Here is a 19,549-nt window from a genome sequence, read left to right as displayed (position 1 = left end):
GCTGTGATTTCTGGAATCAAAGTGTGAAGTTGCTGTTTGCCTGGCCACTGCACTTGAAGGAATAGAACCTGAAACTTTAAATCTGCGGCCCTAGTAAAAAGTAGCGCTACAGTTAAATAGTTGGTAAGATTTAATAAAGACACAGTCCATTTAGTTCACACAGTATGTTGGTGTGTGAATGTGGGTGTGTATGTCACTACCAGATCACATAGGAGTTGTACACAATGAAAGGCTTTGTTTCCCTGTACATTGTGTTCACTAAGAAATACATCTAAAAGTTTTTTGAATTTATCTACACTCCATGCTGACTCTACTAACCGTCAAAGGGAGTTCCATATCCTTACTGCTCTAACAGTAAAGAACCCCTTACATAGTTTAAGATTGAACCACTTCTCATGCAACTTTATTGTGTGGCCGCATGTCTTCTTTAGAGACCTTAGGTTTAGGTTTTCTCCTAATGCTAGTGTCACCTTTAACCACTTAAGCCCCGGACCAATATGCTGCTAAATGCCCAAAGGCGTTTTTACAATTCGGCACTGCGTCGCTTTAACAGACAATTGCGCGCTCGTGCGACGTGGCTCCCAAACAAAATTGACGTCCTTTTTTCCCCACAAATAGAGCTTTCTTTTGGTGGTATTTGATCACCTCTGCGGTTTTTATTTTTTGCACTATAAACAAAAATAGAGCGACAATTTTGAAAAAAATGCAATATTTTTTACTTTTTGCTGTAATAAATATCCCCCAAAAACATATATACATTTTTTTTCCCTCAGTTTAGGCCGATACGTATTCTTCTACCTATTTTTGGTAAAAAAAATCGCAATAAGCGTTTATCGATTGGTTTGCGTAAAATTTATAGCGTTTACAAAATAGGGGATATTTTTATTGCATTTTTATAAAAAAATTTTTTTTTACTACTAATGATCAGCGATTTTTTTCGTGACTGCGACATTATGGAGGACACTTCGGACAATTTTTACACATTTTTGGGACCATTGTCATTTTCACAGCAAAAAATGCATTTAAATTGCATTCTTTATTGTGAAAATGACAGTTGCAGTTTGGGAGTTAACCACAGGGGGCGCTGAACGTGTTAGGCTTCACCTAGTGTGTGTTTACAACAGTAGGGGGGTGTGGCTGTAGGTCTGACGTCATCGATTGTGTCTCCCCTATAAAAGGGATGACTCGATCGATGCGCCGCCATAGTGAAGCACGGGGAAGCCGTGTTTACATACGGCTCTCCCCGTTCTTCAGCTCCGGGGAGCGATCGCGACGGAGCGGCTGTAAACGAATAGGCGTGCCGTCGTCCCGGATCGCTCCCCGAGGGAATCCGCCCGATGCACTTAGCGGGGGGGGGGGGGGTCCCTATCGGACCCCCGACCCGCGGAAAGGCAAGGACGTATATATACGTCCTTCTGCCTGTCCATGCCATTGTGCGGACGTAAATAGTCGTGCGGCGGGCGTTAAGGGGTTAAACGATTTGTATTTTGCAGTCATAGTCCCTCTTAAGCGTCTCTTCTCCAGGTTGAATACGTTTATATATTGTAGTCTTTCCTCAAAACTGAGGTCCTCCACCCTCCTTATTAGCTTTGTTGCCCTTCTCCAGATTCTCTCCAGTTCCAGCCCATCCTTCCTGGGGACCGGTGACCAAAACTGGACATCATACTGAAGATGTGGCCAAACCAGAGTTTTGTAACGTGATGGAATTATAGTTTTATTTCTTGAGTAAATATCTCTTTGAATGCATGCTAATAGTCTGCTAGCCTTGCGTGTTTTCCTGCAGTGTGTTCATTAGGCCCAGGGTCAGCTAGGTTGCAGGAAAATGTTCCACAAGCCCCACATCAAAGCTTCCATGAACCTGTATCCATGACATAAACAACAGACACTAGATGCGCTGTAGGCCAGATGAACATAAAGGAGAGATGTGATGATAGGTGATATGTTCTTTTTGAGGAAGACAATTCTGTATATTGCATTACCTGATTGTGATAATCTGTCCAAAGTTAAGGTCATAATTGTTCACCTGGGCAATAAAAATTGCTGCCAGGGCTTCATAGAGTGCTGTGCCATCCATATTGATTGTCGCTCCCACTGGCAGTACAAAGCGTGTCACCCTCTTATCTACCTTGTTGTTCTCCTCCAAGCATCTGAATGTGACTGGTAAAGTGGCAGAGCTGTAAATATAATACACTATGAATAAAATCTGCAGGACATCCAATCATTATGCAGCAAATGTATACTGATGACAGAACCCTTACCTCGATGAGGTTCCCAGAGCTGTAATTAGGGCTTGTATCAGGCCTCCTATGAACACCCATGGGTTTTTGCGAGTCACCAAAAAGTACAGCAAGGGCAATACAAAGATTGCATGGATAAGCAAACCAATGATGACCGTGATAGTGTACATGCCAAGCTGTCCTCCAACCACCCCCATATCTTCCATCTCTGCAATCTTCCCAGCAATTAGGAAAAGGATTCCAATTGGAGCATACCTATGGATCAGACAATCTATTATTAGTACAGAGAAAAACAAAATTGTCTGCAATATTGTAAAGACATTTTGCTAACAAAATGAGCTGATATCATTGTCAGAACCAGCCCTTTACCTATGCAGTAACATGTTTCTTCACGGGATGAACCATAACCAGCTGGCATTTGTCTTCCCCTCTCTTTCCAATTTACAGACCTCTCCGAAATTCCTATTTATGTATTTAACACATGGATGTACATGCTCCCCCATGTGCTTAGGAAAGGTGATTGGGAGCTCAGAGACAGAGTCCTGCTTTGTCGGGAGGCAGAGGGAGGGTTTCCTTATACCCCAAATTACTAGATATTTCTTGTGCACTATGGCAAAAGGTTGGGAGGGTGGGAAAGCAGGGTGTACGTCAGGCTTTCTAACACACTACTTGTCTGTTCGATAGCATAGGCGTGCGCAGCCTATTGCATTAGGGTGTGCACCTCAAGGCTCCAAGACATATGCATGTGTGACATATTTACTGGCCTCTTCCCCACTATCCATCCTGGGAGGGAGCAAGGGATGGATAAGGAGATGAAATAGGGACAAGGGGGGTGGCGGCAGTGGCATATATTGGTACCGATCCCCTGTATTTTGCTGCTGTAGCAGCTGAATGTCGGGGAGAGGAGGAGAAGCCTACTTTCAGCTGCTGCAGAAAAATACAGATCGGTTCCACTTTATCCCACCCCACGCTGCCCTTTCTGTCCAGATTCTGAGGCTCGGCAAGGAAGGATCGCGGTTTACCTGTCACCTGCCCACAATCGGCAGGTAGATTATGATTGACGGTTTGCCAACTTCAGGATTAGGGTGTGCCCAGGCACACCTGGCACACCCCCTGCGTACACCTATGGTGATTAGAATCCTTTAATAGTTGCACAGACAAACAGAATGTGTAGTTAAGCCACTGGGATAATATTTTAAACGGGGGCCGCCATTTTTGGTCATCACATGTGCAGACTCTACTTCATGCCTTGTTTATGCCCTCAGTGCAAGGGTATGGGTCTGGTCTGACCCATTAAAAAATACAAAAATCTTCAAAAGGGATAACTGTGCTAAAGCTGCCAATAGATAAATTGAATTTTGCCCGTTTCAGCAGGCACCGGACGAATTTCAATCTATGGCTTGACAGAAGTTGATCTAACGGTTGACTTCTCTCGAAATGTGACTGTTAAAAAAAAATTCTTGATCAGCTGGCTGCAGCCGCTGATCAGTGTATTCTGATAGCAGAGGAGTCCCACTGTCATAATGCAGGAATTCTCTATCTATGTCACATGTGTGCTGGTGTGACTAGGGGACACAGACTACCATAATACTGACAGAGGCACTAACCCTGTCTCACTATATATTCTATTCAAAATGAAGGAGTTTAGCCTTAAGCACAAAATACTAACAACATTCCCTGATACAATTTATAGACATGAGCACATCAAAAATTTGTTTTTTTTTGTTTCGGTTTGTCTCGTTCCGTAGATTCATAAAGATTCGTAAGACGCAAGTTTTCCTATTCGGACCCCTTCGTATTTTCGTAACAGTTTTATTTTCGTTTATACTGAATGATTCGTAATTCTGTCTAATTTATTTTCGTTGATTCGAAATTCGTAATTTTGTTAGATAATAATTTTCGTTTAATGGATTCGTAATTTTGTACTCGTAAATACATTGCGGCGCGGTCATTTGCAATCTCGTATTTTAGTTTCATTTTCAACACGCGGCTTATCCATATTAAGATTAGACTTTCTCTTAAGCCCTGTACACATGGTCTGACTTTTTTTCAACAAACTTCAAAATGAGCGTTTTCCAAAACATCCGACCGTGTGTACGCTCCATTGGACAAACTTTTTCGGTTTCAAAAGTCCGGCCAACTCCCTTCGGACAAACATCCACGGAAAAGTTTGTTTGAAGTCCGATCGTGTGTACGAGGCATTACACTGTCCAATGTGACTCAGCACAAAAGAGATAAGTTGATTGGCTAAGATATTAAGTAAGATACATCACTCACTAACTACACTGCCCAGTGCCCGTTCAAAAGAACGATACGAGTACACAAATTTACGAACAGACAAAGAAACGGATTTACAAAACACACAAATGAAAATATGAACATACGAATGAAAATACAAATATTCGAAATTACGAACAGACAAAGGATTTAAAATACGGAATGCAAATCGTTCGTTATAGATGTCATTTTCGTTCATTTGCTGTTTCGGTGTTTCGTATTTTAGTAAGATTGTCCAATCGTACGTTCGTATTTTCGCTTGTTCGTTATTTTCGCTTGTTCGTTATTTTGCTTATTCGTAATTCCGTAAATTTTCGTATTTTAGTACTTTCAGCTATTCGGATGTTCGAATTGATCCGAATGTACGAATACTAACAAATTCGTACGAAAATCCATTCGTTACGAACGGGAACGCACATGTCTAACAATTTATGATCAAATGTTCCTGGACACCTGACCAGAACACCTCTATGAGCTTGTTGGTGATTTCACTCCAAAACTGTTTGTATAACAGCCACTACTATTACAATAAAGGTTTTTACAAGATTTTGGGGATTGTCTCTGGGAATTTGTGCTCACTCAGCCACTAATCGAGTTCCTCCATACTAAACTAATCAAACCAGGTATTTATGGAGCGTGGCTTTGTGTACAGGGATGCATACATGCTGGAACAGAAAAGGACCTTCCTCAAAATCCACAATGTTGGAAGTGCACAATCATCCTAAATGTCTTTGTATGCTGTAGCATTAACTGTACCCTTCACTGGATACAACTGTGAATATAATTAGGGCCACATGGGTAGGGATGATAGTCAGATGTCACAAATGTTTGGCCATGTAGTGTATGCAGATGCCCACCAGAGAGATCATTTACAAATTTGAATTTGAAATAAAATATTTAAATACTGAGTAAGTAAATTCTGGGTAAGGAGTAAGGAAAAAACATATAAAAGATCACTATTTTCTTAAAAAGGAAAACTATTATTGACTAATGTTGCAACGATGCTGCTGTCCAACCTTCAGCAGTGTGGCCCTAAAGATTAGTTCTTGCCTATTTGGAACATTAAAGATAGCCGGTGTTGGTATAGCAAACGCTGACACTCACCACATTATAACAGCCACTAATCTCATAATAGCCTCATTGAGGCAGTCAAAGAATTCTTTTAGGGGTTTTCCTTGTTCTTTCATGTTTCCAATCACCAGCCCGAAAGACATAGAAAAGACCACAAGTCCCAGTGCATTCACCCCATTCACTGATCCTGGCACAGGGATCATTTCCTCTCGAAACTTGGTCAGAGTCTCCATGGCATCTGATACATTATTCATAACTGCAGTTAGTAATGTTTCATTCTCTGGAACTGGAATCTTGAAGAGCTTCTTCTCATAATGTGTTTTGAACTAAATACAACAAAAAATACAAATGGTCAGCGTCATTCTTCCTAAAACATGTTAAACGGCGCTAATGGGTAAAAAAATAAATAAAAAGCTGCTAGCACACCATTAGATACCCATGGCTATAGTGTCAACAAAAATCAAACAAGTATGAGTACCTAGCGAATGAACCACCAAATAATCATAACCTCAAGAGTGTAACCAATTCATCCAAAATGCATATAAAACAAAACAATAATAATAATAATAATAATAATAATAAAAAAAATAGAAAATGATTGTCCCCAATGTATAAATCGATGTCCTTAGTGGTTGAAAACAAAATGTGCTTGTGAATATCAAACCTGTAAATAGCTAAGAAAATGAGATGTTGAGAAACGCTTCAAAGTGTTAAAAAAACACCATACTGTATATGTACGCCTCTGCACAGAGGCTTACTGCAAGGATATGACCCTCTAATTCAAATGACCCTCTAATTCAAATGTAAACATGGACCTGATTGAGAACTATTCTCTCATTTCCCCATTAAGCTCTGCCCACCCACTGACAAGTCACATCCCAAATATGAGCAATGCTAGGACCAATGCTAAATCAGCCAGGGCATATCATAATGCGCGTGAAGCAAGCACATTCAAGACAGCTTCCCAGCACAGGCATGGCTCGCTCTGAGTACCTCTGTACCCCAACTTCAAACTGATCTCAATTACCAAAACTTTTCTAATCTGAGAACTGGCGGAAATCCTTTAAGAATCTGTCACTGCCATAGCAACAGATTCTTAAAATGGCAGTAGTTAGAACTACATGAATTTGTAATGTTACCAACACTGGAGCAAATGCTTCTCTGAATTAGGCACAGGTAGTTCTTATCAGAGTAGGGCTGTTTTGAATTTTCCTGAATGTTTCTATAATCTAAATATAGATCGAGCTGGAACTAACAGGCCACCTCTATGTGACACTTTGGAATTAATAATGGCTCACCTAAACTTGTGGTCAATGAAACAAATCTGGATACAGTTCTGATTCACCGGATTCCCTTTGCTCACCCCTACAAGGACTGAGTATCCAAATATTTTTTAATGTACTATAACTTACCTGTTTAAAGCAGGATTCCACCATGTTCGGAGGGAACATATTTCTATAAGAAAAGTGATAGAGGTTTGGTAAATATTAATAAATATTAAATATAGTATAATTGTAATAGTAATCATTAGGCCTCATGTACACTGCTGCGGACGTTTAGGAGCAATTGGGCATTTTTTTCAACTGCTCCTGAACTTTCCTCTATGTTATCTTATCAGTATATGTACACTGGTTCATTTATAATAGTTTCTAGTTAGTTGTGTTTAGAGACTTTTTCTTGAACCCAAAAAAATGCATTCAGATGCTGTGTTTAGAGGCAGTTAAAGTGCCAAACCCGGCTAAACGCTTCTAAACGCGGCTAAACGCGGCAATTCGCATTTAGCAGCGTTTCGTTTACAGACGTTTTTCATTTTAACAAAAAATATATATATTTTAAAAAATGCTTCTAGACGCAAACGCGGCTAAACGGCCGTTTTTAGACACTGGTTTTTAGCTGTCAAGTTAAATTGTTCAGGAGAGGTTGAACAACGTCCTGTGTACATGAAGCCTTAAGCCCTGTACACACGATCTGATATCTGATGGAATCTAATCCGATGGATTTTTTCTTTGGATATCTGATGAAGCTGACTTTCATCAGTCTTGCATACACACTATCAGACTAAATTCTGACCGTGGCAAAACGCGGTGATGTACAACACTATGACGAGCCGAAAAAATTAAGTTTAATGCTTCTGAGTGTGCGCCGACTTGATTCTGAGCATACATGGATTTTTCTCCGATGGAGTTCCACATGATCAGATTTTTCTATAGTTTTTTTTTATCCATAGGGAAAATTTAAAACATGTTCTATTTTTTAACACGATGGAAAAAAGACCGATGGGGCCCACAAACGATCGCTTCGTCCGATGAAAACAGTCCATCGGTCTGTTTTCATTATCCTGGTTGTTGACTTGCCTACAGAGCCCTGCTGTTTACATTCAATACTGTATACAATCGTATTTCCATTAATCCACCTTCCTTCATGCTTATTTGTCAGTTTCATTAAAGTGGAAGTAAACCCATCAATTTAACAGTTTCAAAAGAACATTCCTGGCATGTGTCGAGAATGTAACTGTCACGTTGGTTGTGTTCTCAATCAAACTGTCAAACCATCTAATGGCTGGTGTCATAACATGTGCAGCACCACCAGATTAAACAGAGGCCAAGATGGCAGCTTCCTTGGCTGAAAACGATTGGAGGGTTTGCTTCCACTTTAACTTCCCAGACAAATGTTTTGATCTGTTCCTGACAATCACAGCAGCAAAGACAGAAAGGAGACCGAGAGAGGAATTAAGGGGGCTTGCATTGCTGACTTCTCTGTCTATACATGCCTGGCTGTCCCACTGACTCTCTTGTTTCAACATGCTGTGAATCTAGCAGAACATCTGACTTTCATGACCTGCCTACTTGTTGCAGGTTAGTAAGTCGGGAGCATTGAAGCCAGAAGGTCAGTATAAAAGCCAGTCAACTAGCTGTGGGATAAACTCAGTAGGTCTTCATAGTTCTGGCAACGGGGCTGCGAAGGCTGCACTGTCAGAGGTGCGGCATCAGCCCTGCATCACTGCTGTTCTGCCCTCACTCAGTACACACCACCTGCCTGCTTCTATGCTCAATGGGCCAGTGCTACCACAAATGCAGTGACAATCGGCATCTGGTGGCAGGCAACGTGGCAAGCGACAATCTGCATCTGGAGGCAGGCGAAGTGGCAAGTGAAAATCCCCATTTGGTGGCAGATGATGGTGGCAAGTGACAAACTGCATCTGGTGACAGGCGATGTGGCAAGTGACAATCCACATCTGGTGGCAGGTGACATGGCAAGTAACAAGCCGCATCTGGTGGCAGGCGATGTGGCAAGTGACAGTCCGCATCTGGTGGCAGGTGGTGTGGCAAGTGACAAGCTGCATCTGAAGGCAGGCGATGTGGCACATGACAAACTACATCTGGTGGCAGGCGACATCGCAAGTGACAAGCTGCATCTGAAGGCAGGTGACTTGGCATGTGACAAGAGAGAAGGGGAAGGAAAGAGAGGCGCCAAGCGGGCTATGGTACAGCACAGTTTAATAAAAAGAAAGTTATATGTACAACCAAATGCACTCACAATATTGTAAGGGTGACAGAGAAAGGACAGTGGAGGATGATCAGTCCGGAATGGTCCGAGGAGAGCAGCTGTCAACATGCTGGGGGGGGGGGGGGGACTGGCAATCTGGGGAGAGCCGACAGCCTGAGGGACCAGACAAGAGCAAGCCTAGGCCGGAAAAGCCGGGGACCACTGGGCAGATGATGCGAGAACTGCAGTGGGTGTGGCAAGTGACAAACTGCATCTAGTGGCAGGTGACATGGCAAGTGACAAGCTGCATCTGAAAGCAGGCGATGTGGCAAAAGACACGCAACATCTGGTGGCAAGGGACGATGGAAGAGCTCCCACTGATTCTGCATTATGGTGAGTTGAAGTATTTCATTCAATCATCCTGACACCGTATCAACCATGGTGCAGTGATTATTGAAGCGTTAACACCAGCCATTAACAGCAAAAAAATCACATACCCGCCCCTGCACAACAACCACCCTCCCCCCCCCCCCCCCCCCCCGCCTTGGCAACATTTTATTTTACGCAGCCGGTACCCAGTGCCAAAGAGGTTGGGAATCGCTGCCTTAGACATTCCTGCTGGTTTATCATGGTAATGGATGGAATACTCTTTTCACTGTTTCTCTTTAGCACATAACATTTAAAAAAAACAATACTATAGTAGGTCTTTAGTCTATTGGCTTTAGGCTTTAAGGTTGATTAGGGCAGTGGTCCCCAACCTTTCAGACTTCACAAATTTTACATGCCTAAAGCTCCATTCACACCTAGGCGTTTTAACGCCTGAAGCCTGATGCTATTGCAGCCTAAAATACGCTGGAGGGGTGATTTAACATTGTTCTCTATGGAGATGGTTCACATCTCCACGCAGAACAACGAAACGCTATACGCCTGAATTTTAAAACAAGTCCCTGACCCTTTTTTTCAGGTGACTTCGGCGTTCGGCATAGCCGACAATGTGTAAATCACCCCTCAAGCGAAAACAAGGTTAAAAAACAACGCAATTTGTCGCGGCAAATCACGGTACAAAACGCTGCGCTAAGGTGTCAATGCAGCCTTATACACACGATACTCCGTCTCTCTGCCCCCCTCTTCCCGCATCTGCTTCACACTGCTGCGTTACACAGACTCATCATTGGATCCATTATTGGATCCAGATATGTGCTTGAGCTCCATGCTCCCTTCCACAGTCTGTGATCAGCACTGCCATTTAAAGTCCCCTCCTTCTTCATTCTTCACCTTCTGTTCTCTACACTACTCCCGGCTGCTCCCTCTGAGTTCACAGGAGCTGGAACTACAGAGAAGGCAACGAGTATCAATGCATGCTTACAGTATTGACTGTCAGTACGCACTGAGAACAACACTGGAAACAACATTGGGCGGTATACGTCTGCCACAATGTTGATGTCAGGGACCTGCTGGTATGGGAAGAAGGCTCTTGTGTGCACGCATTCGGACACGTGCTGCTGTGCAGAATAGGCAGCAGCATCAATACGTGCCTGTGCGCCGGCGCACGTCGAATGCACGCGCGTGTGTCAATTGCGCACACGCATCGGGTGCACGCATGCGCTACTTGGTGCCATTATGCCTTTAAAAAGCCAGCAGCTGCAATGATGCATTGCTGTTTGATCTGCAGCTCTGTACCAGTAATCTGCATACCTTTTTATCCATTACCTGTACCGACCCGGCTCTGCTTGACCTTCCGATATCTCCAATCCCGACCTTGGCTTGCTTTGACCCTGCTCAGTCTTCTATTTGCCTACCTGCTGCCAGACCTTGCCTGTACCTCTGACCACACTTAGTATCCTGTATCCAACCGTCTTATTACCTGCTCCGACCCGGCCTGTCTGACCCTGCTACTGTCTGCTGCCCTGTGTTACACCTAACCCGGCTTGTCTCACCCTGCTCCAGCTTCCTGCTGTTCCTGTACCCGCCAGCTCCTGGGTTGCTGACCTACAACCATCTCTACTGCTGCCTACAGTTCCAGCCATCCCTGGAGGATCATCATCCTGCCACTGTGCTAGGCTACTACAACTACCCCAGGCACTCCTACCTCGCTGTGCTCTCGAACTCACTGTCCCCACTCCAGTGACTCCTGAGGTCTCCTCCTGCAAGTCAGGCTCTACTACCAGGTACGCTCTATACCTAACAGTTGATTTGCGGAAGAACTCCTGGGGACCAGCAAAATTCGCTTGTGGACCATCAGTGGTCCACGGACCACTGGTTGGTGACTGCTGTTCTAGTGCATGCTCGACACGTTAAGGAGCCAGAGAGGTCACTATGTAAAACAAAGATTTAAATTGGGCTTTATACTTAAAATATAAAGTGTGTCTGTCTAATAGGATAGTTGTTTAATATGGTAAAGCAACTAGTTAAAAAAATAAAATAAAAATCCAGCAAACATTTAGCACACTTAGGGGACCTTCAGCGTGGCCCTTTTTATCTTATTTTTCACCAAAGGGCTGCACATATTATTCAATAAATGTACTGTTGCAGGAGATGGTCAGAGACTGCAAACATGCTATAGGTCCGTGATGGCGAACCTCGGCACTCCCGATGTTTTCGAACTACATTTCCCATGATGCTCAACTACACTGCAGAGTGCATGAGCATCATGGTAAATGTAGTTCCAGAACTTCTGGGGTGCTAAGGTTTGGAAACACTGCTATAGGTAATGTAAGAGACTGGGACCATGTTTTAGTAGATGGTCATAGGCTGGAGACACATTACATGAGACAGTTAGGGATCGCTGCTAATACAGCCAGTAGTGTATTTAGGTTTTGTGCTGCCCTAGGCCTGACTAAACTCGTGACCCCCTAATTTAAATATGACATACCCCTTCCTGTCAAGGCCACACCCTTTTCATTTTAAAACCTGCCCTGACATTTTTAAATTGGGACACTAGTTCTGAGGGCCTGCGGGGGGGGGGGGCAATGGATTTCCTTAATTTGCATAGATTTCCTCTCACTTCCTGTTTGGCTATGGGGCAGGAAGTGAAGGGAAAGCTCTGCAATGGGACAGGGATGGTAAAAAATAAACTGACAGGGGCTATAACCCTTCCTTACTCTATCCAAAATGGAAAAAAAAGTGTTGCCTATAGTTCTACTTTAAGAACAAATTTCTGATAATTTTATGGAGAGGACTAGGACGATATAACCATGTTAATGGTGCAGCAGAAAACATATTGCACAGTGAGGAAGGTTTGTGGTCCAGGATGATAGGACATTTAAAATTAGAAGCAGCCCCCCCTCACAGTTGCAGAATGCCAGCCACCCACATACTGGAAGCAATACAGCCACTTTATTGAAGCGCTAGACTAATTTGCTTCTCAGCCCAGCCCCCCCCATTAGGTGTAGCGCCAAACCGGCGGGACTCTTTCGGTGCTGCCCCCCCTGCAAAGTGCTGCCCTAGGCCTGGGCCTTGTTGGCCTAGGCCAGGATACAGTGTTGAATACAGCCCTTTTTCTGATCAGTGTTTCCAAGCTTGCTCTCCTTACAGCCCCCTTAAAACTGATGTGGGCATTTGATATTTTTCTCCGCACGATTCAATATAAAGGATCATAAAATAAAAAACATAAAAATGAAAAAGAGATTGGCAGTAGAGAAAAAAGTAAAATACTGTGAAAGAAACGAAAACATTTGCATGTGTTTTTGATCAACACTGGTACCGATCATATGATAACAATAGATGCAGAACCTCACACTAAACCAGGGGTAGGCAACCTCGGCCCTTCAGCCCTTTTGAAACTACAAGTCCCATGAGACATTGCAAGACCCTGACAATCACAGGCATGATGGCTGTAACAGAACAGGAGTCACCTTTGGGCACAGATTGAGCCAGGAGATGGGGTACACATGTTGGATTGTTTTGGCGTAGACAGTGATTTACAGTATATTCCATAATGCATGCAAAGAATATTCTATGACTCATTTCTATGCTTAGCCCTGACTAGTGACATGCTAATTGAGTCAGGGCCTGGAAGACATTTCATTGTCCTAGTGTAAAGGTGTTAATCCAGGTCTGCTCCCAGACCTCTAATTATGTATGCTAAATACTGTTTATGTGTGGAATGTACTTAGAGCGTCTGTCTGGGGATGTGGATTGGAAGGAGATCATTGTGTGATGGTGTTTTGTTTGTTATGCTGTTAATGAAGGAATGTTTAGTAATTAGCCTTAGTGTGTGATTAGGGGGGTGGAGATTTCATTGTCCCTTTGAATACTTCCATGCCTTGTACTGTATATAAGCTGAGAAGAAACCATTAAAGTTGTATTACATTTGAAACCAGAAGCACAGAGCTGTGTCTCGTGTCTGGGGGGAATTCTTATGGATCGGGTCCTGTTGGTTGGAGTGTCGATAAGCTGTCTTGGATGGGATGGAAGGTCATAAACGGTGGTGACCGTTACAATGGCATTTGTAGTTTCACCAAAGCTGGAGGGGCGAGGTTGCCTACCCCTGCACTAAACGCTAATTTTGAAAGTTTTCTGCAGCTGCGCTTGAATGGTCAAGAGTACTTGAGCATCTGTCATGAAGTTTACTAAAAATCTGTGCAATACATAAAAATACATTTTCACTTGCTTTGTCAGCATACCTGATTAAATCCAGAAAGGCATCAGCGGCTGTGACCGGCTCAATCTTCCCCTCCCGATGCATCTTCTCCTTGCTGCCCTTACCAGGGTGGATAATGATGACAATGACGATTCCGATGAACACAGCAATCACTGTGGTTGTCATATAATAGACTACGGCTCTTAAACCCATCTTCCCCGAAGCTTTACTGTCCAGCGCTGCCATACCTAAAAGAAAAAGTACCAGCTGTCATTTTTTAATTGCAAGCTGAATTTGGCAGAAAGATTAGTACAGCTATTAGTATGCTAGTTCCCTGGTTGTCACATTGATGGTAACATTTCAATGTTTTCTGAGTTAAAGACCTGAAATAAGAATAAAGATAAGACATCCTGTCTGTGACTCAAAGGTATGAAAGCCAGACATAGACAGGAAACTAGCATTTTCAAAAGGAGGCCGGCAATCGCACTGCATATACTTTTCTCATGACCGGTGAACTGTAAAATCGAAAATTGCTTTAAATACCATAATTTATGGAGCCAACCATAGAATGCATTGAATTGGAGTTCCACTCAAAAATGGAATTTCCACTTTAAGGCCCCATACACACGATAGAATTTATCCGCGAATACGGTCCAGCGGACCGTTTCCGCGGATAAATCCTCTCGTGGATTTCGGCGTATTTTCATGCGATGGTGTGTACACACCATCGCATTGAAATCCGCGCCGAAATCCTCTGGCGATGACGTGTCGACGTGCGCGACGCTGTCATATAAGGAATTCCACGCATGCGTCAAATCATTACGACGCATGCGGGGGATCCCTTCGGACGGATGGATTCGGTGAGTCTGTACAGACCAGCGGATCCATCCGTTGGGATGGATTCCAGCAGATGGATATGTTGTGCATGTCAGCAAATATCCGATCTGCTGGAATCCATCCCAGGGGAGATTTATCCGCGGAAACAGATCCGCTGGCGTGTACACACCATAGGATCTATCCGCTGAAACCCATTTGCTGGGATTTATCTGCGGATGGATTCTATGGTGTGTACGGGGCCTAAGTGTAGGTGACCCCCTGATATGCCCCATTTGGCATGTCATTTTTTGGGGGGGGAGGAGCAGGTACCCTGCTTTTACCGGCACCCAGCTCCCACTTTCTGCGGCCCAGAAGGAACATCACCTCTCCCCAATCCCTCCGTGCAATCTTCTGGGACACGTCGCAGGTCTCAGAAAATTGCCGGCCAATCACATGCAAAGTTTGTGCCTGGCTATGAAGCCACAGCCGGGCGCCCCAGTAACAATGTTCGAAGTTCAGGAAAGAATCACTGAGAGAGAAGGAGCCAGGAACATTGAAAGTTGTAAACTGCATGTGCTGGGGTAAGAATTTTACTTAAAGTAGTTTACTGGGCAATGTTTATTTTATTGTGCTCAGTGTTAGCTTAAAAAGGGGTTTTATACTACTTTGAAGTGGCTGTAAACTCTGTACTACCACTTTTACCTACAGGTAAGCCTATAATAAGGCTTAGCTATAGGTACCGGAAATATTTCCTAAACTTGCACCATTTAGGAGATATTCACTGTATCCACACGTCATCGGGACATGCACACTAGAAGAAACGGCTCGCTCATGCCATATCTTCAGTAACTGATAGACGTCATCGCGGCTCTGGCCAATTACAGTGCTAGAGACCGCAAACCGGAAATAACTCCGGGAGACACGTCGCCAGTCACAGCGGTATACGCAGGGCTGTCTTAATGCCTGGGCACACTTGGGCACTGCCCAGGGGCCCCAGGTGCATGGGGGCCACATGATAGTCTTGCATTTCATCATATTTCCCAGCTGTCCTATATCTGCTAGGATAGTCATGCATTTAACTAAGTTTTCCCAGGATGATGGCCTTGTGCTGAGTGGCATCCCAGAACTTCTACTTTGCCCTGCTGATGCCCTTCTGCCTCCCCCTGTGCTCTTTGTATTGATTTAGTCCAGGGCTCAAGTCCTGCGGGAACGCGTGGGAACGGAGTCCCTGCACTTTTTTCACAGCAGGAACGCAGTTCCCTTTGCAGGACTAGAGCAGCCGAGCCGCCCGAGCCAATCCTTCACTAAGCGGCGATGCCCAGCTCGAGTCACTGTCAGGGGCAGGCGAACCTTAGTAATCCTTTGTTACTGGCCACTTCCTGTATATGGATTCATCGGGTAGTGTGCGGCTATTCCGTCACTTTCTCGATGCCGCAATGTCTCCTGGGAGCTTTTGTCATTGTTCCCAGGAGACATTGCAGAGGTCTGCCACGAGTTATCGCAGGATTTAGAAAGAACTTGCTTAAAGTTCCCGCGATAACTCGCGGCAGACCTCTGAAATGTCTCCTGGGAACAATGACAAAAGCTCCCAGGAGACATTGCGGCATCGAGGAAGTGACGGAATACCAGCACACTACCCGATGAATCCATATACTGGAAGCGGCCAGTAACATAAAGGATTACTAAGGTTCAGTGGATCGAAAAAACAAAAATGCGGTTTAGTAATTATGCATATGAGCGTATCATTTTTCTTTTTTTGGTGGGGGAGTGGATCTTGGGTGGGAGTTCCCACACTTTTTTCCGCCGGACTTGATTAAGTCTTAGAAAACATGCCATAATTCATATTGTTTAAAATCAATTTTATTGAAAGTACTAATATATATATGTTTAATTCTATCAACTATTTATACTTTAATTCTTGAGTAGGTGCGTAAATTTGGGGCAGGCTGGTAGGGGCCCCAGTGCATTACTTTGCCCAGGGGCCCATGATCCTATTAAGACGGCCCTGGGTATACGGGGACTGCTGCAACTGCTTTGACCTAAAGTATTTCATAATGTGCTAGTAAGCAATGCATTTGTCTTGCAAGTTGCTTTTAATATTTTTTTGAGAGTTTACAACCACTTTAAGCCTGTTAATTAGTAACATGCCGAGAAGGAGTGTACACAGGCATATGCATATGGCTGTTAGTGTTAGTGATATAGGGGGCCCCATAAACATTTTTCTCTGAAAACATTTTTTTGGAAATTACTTCAGAGTAATGTGTGGAGGAAGCAAACTGTGCTTAGCAAAGGTCTTCTTTATTACACAAGGACCCTTAACTGTGGAATTTTTCAACTATTATAAAGTGAAAAGCGCTCTGTTCAAGCTCTCTTCTCTCGCTCTTTGTTCAGAGCTGATTTAGAGTGAAACTGGGTTTTTCTTTTGCATCCCATGCCATCCACAGAAGACCTTGTTATGTATTTCTATCGGCTCAGTGTGACTATTTTACACTCACTTAAGGAAAAAAAAGACCCGGGCTGAGAGAAAAAGAGGGGATTGAGGGATATTTTTCTTGTTTGCAAGATCTGTTTATTCCTCACGTCATTTCTTTTAGCCTTTGAGTGAGTGCGTGTGAGTTACAGAGGGACAAAATCCCCTGGACTCCTCTTGGAGTTGCTGTGGCAACAAGAGAGGCATCCTTGTTTGTGGTGCCCATTGGTGCTGCAAGTTTCCCAGGGCCCGTCAGAGACGAGAACGGGAGGAGGAGGCCCACAGAGAATGGTGATGAATACACTATGAGGGATGTGGGAGAGAGAGCTTGCCCTGGGATTAAAGGAGAACATACATATCATCAAAACAATGGATGCTTTTGCTAGGGGCCTGTGAAAGAGAAAGCTGCACAAAGGCCCCCGTGACACGGGAAGGATACAGAACTAACTTTATCGCTCCTCCATCAATTGTTCATGTCAGGTCCCTTTTAGAACCCACACTGATTACTACCCAGCTTAATGCAAAGCATCTGGCACGGATAGTACTAGGCAGTCATAGCCACTTCACAACTGTACCCACTTTGTGTCATATTATAAACACTGCCTTTATTAAGTACAGTTTATGCAACGTGCCTGAGGTGCCCCGAAAATTGCTAAAATTTCTGTTCAACTCTATCATCTCCCAGGGAAATCAAGAAGCCCTCAGTCCCACTACTGATAGGCTTGTTATGTATTCAGAAGACTTTTTATATTGATTTCACTGTAAGGACCATTACCATAACCTGTCAAGGCATGGATTCCACTAGACCCACAAGGTGATGTCTGGGACTAAGCCATCAGTAGCAGACCCTTTAGGTCATGTACGTCCTGTAAGTTGCATGACCCATGCACGGCCACTTTAAAAAAAAAAATATTTCTCCCACTGTTTTGTCACCTTTTACTTTTGTGTGTGTTTTCTCAGGGGTGAAGGGTGCGAGTCCTCAGGCTTACCCTAACGTCTAGGGGAAGGACATGTGGCCATCCGGTTCCCTCTTCCCCTGCCTCTGGGGGGGTCTCTCTTCAGGAGAGCTCCCCTGACTTAGTATTCCAGGGTGGCTTTGGCTGCCTTAGAAGAACAGGGTCTGCCAGGCCTTCTGGCTAGGCAGACCATGTAAACCTTTGTCCCCGTCAGGAGCCTTGTGCCCTGGGGGTCAGGGTAGAGTTCCCACTCAATTCGGGGGGTGGACCAAAGCACACCCTTAAGTGCCCTTTTTAGTGTTTGTTTGACATGCACATTTTTTGTTCACTTACAGGTTTTTTCGTTCAAGGTTTTGCACCACCACGAAAAAAAAAAAAGTCCTGTAAGTTGTAAGGTGGACTTTCCATCACATCCCACATATGCTCGATTGGATTGAAATCTGGAGACCAACTAAACAACTCAAACTCGTTGTGTCCCTCAAACCAATTGAATTCATCAGACCGAGCTACCTTCTTCCATTACTACATGGTCCAGTGCTGATGCTTAATGCCTATTGTAGGCAGGGCCGCCATCAGGAATTATGGGGCCCCTTACACAGCTTCAGGCATGGGGTTGCCATCTGGGGACCTCCGGACCCATAAAAAAAAAATATGGGGTTGCCATCCGGGCTCCTTGGGACCTCCGGGCCCCTTACAGGTGTATTGCCTGTACCCCCCTGATGGCGGCCCTGATTGTAGCCACTTTTGGCTGTGGATACAGGTGGCTACCCTGACCGGTCTGTGGCTATGCAGGCCCATATGCAATAAACTGGGATGCAGCGGGTGTTCTGATAGCTTTTTATCAGAACCAGCATTAACTTTTTTTTAGCAGTTTGAGCTACAGTAGCTCTTCTATTGGATCGGACTACACAGGTCAGCCTTCACTCCCCATGTGCATAAATGAGCCTTGGCCGCCCATGACCCTTTTGGCAGTTCGTCAATTCTTTCCTTGGACCACTTCAGGCCGGAAACATCCCACAAGAGCTGCATTTGGAGATGCGTTTTGGAGAAGCTCTGACACAGTAGTTTAGCCATTACAATTTTGCCTTTGCCAAAGTCACTCAAATCTTTATGATTATGATTGCCCATTTTTTCTGCTTTCGACACATTGACTTCAGGGATAAAAATGTTCACTTGCTGCCTAATATATCCCACCCACTTCAAATGTCATTGTAATGGGATAATCAATGTTATTCAATGTTTTTAACTTTACCTGTCAGTAGTCATAATGTTATGACTGTTATGAGCTTTTATAGGTTTTATTTAAAGTCTAATTTCATGTTTTGGTAACTATTCAGCTATATATCTACATTTAGGAGACTATATACAAAAGAATTGCTGGATGAAAGAGCATTTGCACAGCCATCATGAATATTCACTGTATTGTGTATATATGTTATATAAAATCAAGGAAATTCCCAGATTTTTTTTGCATGAGTTGCCCTTCCCCTTGCTCCTTGCTGCAAAGGCCAGTTATAGGTGAAGGCAATGGCCATTTGTTTGTACTATTATATGTTATATAATTCCCTATGATCGTCACCGCCATCTAGTGGCCATCATGCATCAGAAAAATGCTGCAGTATGGCCACTAAATGGATATGAGGATCATGGGAAA

The 19,549-nt window shown here is 43.9% G+C and overlaps 1 protein-coding gene across 1 annotated transcript in view; it reads right to left on the bottom strand.

Annotated features, from left to right (window-relative positions):
• SLC1A3 (solute carrier family 1 member 3) overlaps positions 1-19,549 on the bottom strand; it is a 130,622-nt gene that overhangs the window by 9,557 nt on the left and 101,516 nt on the right. Inside the window, exons 4-8 of the mRNA XM_040338438.1 lie at positions 13,697-13,901; positions 6,998-7,040; positions 5,619-5,911; positions 2,259-2,492; positions 1,980-2,174 (exon numbers count right to left, since the gene is read on the bottom strand). Of these exons, the coding sequence (XP_040194372.1) occupies positions 1,980-2,174; positions 2,259-2,492; positions 5,619-5,911; positions 6,998-7,040; positions 13,697-13,901 (970 nt within the window). The remainder of the gene's footprint in view (positions 1-1,979; positions 2,175-2,258; positions 2,493-5,618; positions 5,912-6,997; positions 7,041-13,696; positions 13,902-19,549) is intronic.

The sequence above is a fragment of the Rana temporaria genome, chromosome 1 (assembly GCF_905171775.1).
Source record: "Rana temporaria chromosome 1, aRanTem1.1, whole genome shotgun sequence".
Classification (NCBI taxonomy): Eukaryota; Metazoa; Chordata; class Amphibia; order Anura; family Ranidae; genus Rana; species Rana temporaria.
This window is presented reverse-complemented; position numbering and strand designations above follow the sequence as displayed.